At 39.4% G+C, this 4,240-nt stretch overlaps 1 protein-coding gene across 1 annotated transcript; it reads right to left on the bottom strand.

The window, feature by feature from the left end:
• Positions 1 to 1,316: 1,316 nt before the first annotated feature.
• Positions 1,317 to 2,580, bottom strand: LOC131023256 (uncharacterized). Its single transcript, XM_057952799.1, has 2 exons — positions 1,942 to 2,580; positions 1,317 to 1,889 (listed from the first exon to the last, which is right to left on the bottom strand). Exons 1-2 carry the CDS (start codon positions 2,578 to 2,580, stop codon positions 1,317 to 1,319), a joined length of 1,212 nt encoding a protein of 403 aa, XP_057808782.1.
• Positions 2,581 to 4,240: the final 1,660 nt, after the last annotated feature.

The raw sequence follows: 4,240 nt of genomic DNA on the forward strand, positions 1-4,240 counted from the left end.
TGGGACGATGTTCCCCGAGATAAACTATGAACCTTACTTTGCTTCTCCTGGTGATACTGAATCGCCGGAGACGAGTGTCGACCCTTCCTTGGTTGATTCTGATACGGTAGTCCCGGAGACGGAATTCGATTCCGATTTTTCTGCGAGAAACGATGGTGTAGAGTCCTTCGAGCAATGGCCTGAATCGCAACCTCATCATCTTCCTCTTGTCGACGAAGAGGAAGAGGTTGCCTTGGCAGATGGTGAACATCCACCTGAATGGTACATGGTGGTCCCAGAGACGCCGGAGTTCTGTGAATCTGGTGGCGTCGAGGCCCCCGCAAATACTACACTTGGATCTGAAATTATTCAATGCCCCGGAGATCCTACAATTGGATCTGAGAATCGTCGATGCCCTGCAGATGCTACACTTGGATCTAAAATTATTCAATGCCCCGGAGATCCTACAGTTGGATCTGAGAGTCCTCAATGCCCGACAGATACTACATTTGATGATCTAAGTCCTCGATGGTCCGAAGAAAAGAAACGTCGATATCTCAGAGTGCTTCCAAATTGGTTTCTAAATGTTTTTCAACTCCTCTGAGGTATTGTTCTTCCATTTTATCTGTTGAACCCGATGAGGTGATTCCTGAGGGTTGTGAATGTGTGGTTGATTGTTGACTGCTATGGCTGTGAATTCGAGTGCTGCCTTATGTGAATTTACATGTCTGTTGAACCCAGTGATGGTGATTCCTGAGGGTTGTGAATTTGAGCCTTAATTGTTGCCTGCTATGTTATTGAACTTGATTGTTGTGAATCTGTGGTTCATTCTTGATGGTTGTGAATCTGTGATTGAGTGCTAAGGGTGACTGATGTTATAGCCACCACTAGGGATTAAAATCCCTAGTTAGGAGGTTTAACATTTGGACAGATTGTTCTCAAAATGAAGTCTATGTGAATTTGCATGTCGGTTGAACCCAGTGATGGTGATTCCTGAGGGTTGTGAATTTGAGCCTTAATTGTTGCCTGCTATGTTTGTGAGCTTGATTGTTGTGAATCTGTGGTTCATTCTTGATGGTTGTGAATCTGTGATTGGGTGCTAAGGGTGACTGATGTTATAGCCACCACTAGGGGTTAAAATCCCTAGTTAGGAGGTTTAACATTTGGACAGATTGTTCTCAAAATGAAGTCTATGATGCAAAGTTAACTAGTCTGAGACTTTAATTACAAAAAGGTTACAAAACCATCAGTTCATGAATTCTAGTTCAAATAGAATTTACAAATCAAAATGAACTATCCTGAACTGATGTTTGCAATCTATAGAGGTTTAGTCACCTTTAGTCACGACCAAAATAATTCCAAACTGAGGTAAGATCATAGCTTGACCCTGTGTCTTGTTCAACTTGCTTCAAATAATCAACACACTCCTGCACGAGATCCACTTCAACTTGAATACTGTCAGGTAGTATACCTAGCCTTGAAAGTCTTGCTTTGTTGATGTGTGGAATCTTGTAATTGTTGTCCCCCTTCACTTTCAAGATCTCTGCATAACATCCTTGCAGTGTGAGAAACACATTGTTGAGTGTTTGTGCTGATAGTTCTTCAAACGCACTCTCTACATTTTTTACAAGATCATCCACATTCTTGGCTGGTTTATCATCTTGCAGACTTTGTATTGCCCTGAAAAAGCCCAAATCATTTATGTTTGTATCTGGAGAATTAGGAGGTTGACATATCAACTGCATTCTGAATCCATCTGAATTTGCTGCAGCTATAAACTCTGCATCATTGCTTGAGATATGTGGTTTGGCATTGTCTTGTTGAATTACTATGTTCTTACTTGATGTGCTTGGCCACTTGGCTTTGATTGCTGGAATAATCTGCCCAAAACTAGATGATGAATCTACATTCTGATAGTGAAACACATTAAATTAAATTGAAATGGGATGATAAACACATTACCTGATTTATGATGCATGCTTTGATGACATCTTTCGTTATAGACTGAATTGGTTTAGTCTCCAACGTCCCTTTATCTCTGTTCTTCGAATTTCTCTTTGCTGGCTCCTTCATTATGAATGGAAAAATCCCAATTTTTCCATCAAATGTGCATACACCATCACTATCAAACTGTGGCCTTGCCACAGCACACATAAACATTACTTTTGTTATAAACCTCTTTGATTGGCATGACCTATAAGGTTCATCTTCTGAGGGTAAGAGGTAGTATCTGTCAGAGGTTTTAGTCAAATAGAACCATTTCTCATCAATGTGAATGGTATTGCGCATGTCTTCAAATGTAATTGCATTTCTCGCTTGGTTATCAAACTTTAAATGGCTCAAACTGAATTTGAGCCTTGATAGTTTGTTAGCCTCAGAAAGTTGTGGTTTTATAGCATTCGTATGTGGCTTTAAATGCTTACTCTGTATCCATCTGCCCAATGTTGTTTTAGAAACACCTATCTTTGGAGCCATCTTCCTAATTGATGATCTTTCAAGAACTGACAGCGACTTTACCTTCTCCTCATCAAGTGTTAATCTATCTCGATGTTGTATACCTTTTTTCTTTGACTGAAAAATTACAGGTCCTCCACCTTGCATTTGCTATTTTGCTTCAACCCAGATGTTGTAAATAGTTGTTCTGCTGAAACCAAACTTTTGTATTGCCTCCTTACGTGTGCCACATTGAAGAACTCCATTTTGGCTTCTAAGAATGAGGAATTGAGCTACTTGAGTCTTCTCAGCTATTGTGAGATCTGGCTTTCTTCTTGGATCTGCCATGAAGAACCTCGATGCTTTAGATAGGTGGTTTTTTGGAATCTGAAAAGAAGTGTAATTAAATTCTGAAATGAAGTGTATTTATGGTGTATTAGTCTGAAATTCGAATGTGATTTGGTGGAAAATAGATTAGCGTATGTAATTCCCTCCAAAAGATTACTGATTTTGAAAATCGTGTCAGTGAACTCCATTTCAGCAGGGAATGGTGTACAGTTGTTAATTTAAAGCCTTAAAATTCCCAATGGTGTACAGTTGTTAATTTGTGCCTTAATATTCGTGTACTTGTTAAAGTGTTTGGCTGAAAATTTTGTGTATTAAAATAATCCAATTGGTTAAATTAATTTAAATAATTTAACCGTTTAAATTGAAGAAGATAATTAAGGAATTAAGCATCTATAATTAATTAACATAACACTCTATAAAGTGGGACCCTTTTTCCACTCACTTTAACTCTCAACTATCATTTCTTAAAACCCGTGCCACCTCCAAACGTTCATGTTTTTGTGGGACGGAGGGAGTATTATAACACTCACGCTCGCCATAAAATGGCATCAGAGCGGGTTTTTATAGAAGAATTGTATTATATTTAATTTATTTTGTAATTAACCTAAAACTGGGAGGAGACACCATTAAAAATTATAGATCCGGACGAATGTTCGAGATGTATTGTATACAGGAATTCTCTCCAACAATTGGAGAGAGAAACTACTTGGTTATTAGAGGACGTCAACTAGAACAATCGAGTCCTCGTAACAAATATTCGTCGAGGAGAAGATGGAGAGATAATTCGTGATATCATCATGAGTATTCAGTTCTACCATGAACGCTTTATAGGAATCGCCGAGACCAGAGCGACGATTGAACGAGCCAGAAATGACACCCATCAGTCACACGACTAATGGAGCAGAAGGACAAGGCTGAGACAACTTATCCAGCTTACCAAAAAATCGAGCCCTTCCGACAATATCAACTTGCGGGAGATTCAAAGAACGGTAGAATATTATGGAAACAAGCTATATGATTTGCCGATGGAGATGAGCCAAATATCACTCAAACAAGAGGAAATCTTAAAGCTCTTGCATGATATTCAGAAAAGGGTTGTTCCGAAAAATTTTGGAATACATGGTCTAAAGACCCAACGTATTCGCTACCACTTAATGCAGCGCCCAAGGAAATGCAGCCGGAGGACATAATTCGAATCGTGAAAGGGAAAAACCATGAATAACCCTAATCGAATCGGATTAGAGGATCTACAAGAGTTAGCAGAATCATTTGCTAATCTAAATATGGTTGATCTAAAGATGAACTAAGGAGGTGAGATGCCCAAAGCAGAGCACCCACAAGAAAAATCATCTAGGAGAGGTGAGGCTCGAAGAAATGATGGTCGTAAAGGATCGAGTTCCTATCAACGAACCAGAAGACGCCGACTCAAAATGCAGGATACACCTGTAGGGAAGGCTACACTTGAGCCAATCCACCCATA

This window comes from Salvia miltiorrhiza, chromosome 4, assembly GCF_028751815.1.
Source record: "Salvia miltiorrhiza cultivar Shanhuang (shh) chromosome 4, IMPLAD_Smil_shh, whole genome shotgun sequence".
NCBI lineage: Eukaryota > Viridiplantae > Streptophyta > Magnoliopsida > Lamiales > Lamiaceae > Salvia > Salvia miltiorrhiza.

Bases quoted from the DNA above. Each gene is read 5' to 3' on its own strand.
- LOC131023256 (XM_057952799.1), bottom strand. From the start codon at position 2,580: ATGCAAGGTGGAGGACCTGTAATTTTTCAGTCAAAGAAAAAAGGTATA. The intron at 1,890-1,941 runs GTAATGTGTTTA...TTTCACTATCAG, and splicing joins AAGCATGCATCATAAATCAG to AATGTAGATTCATCATCTAG.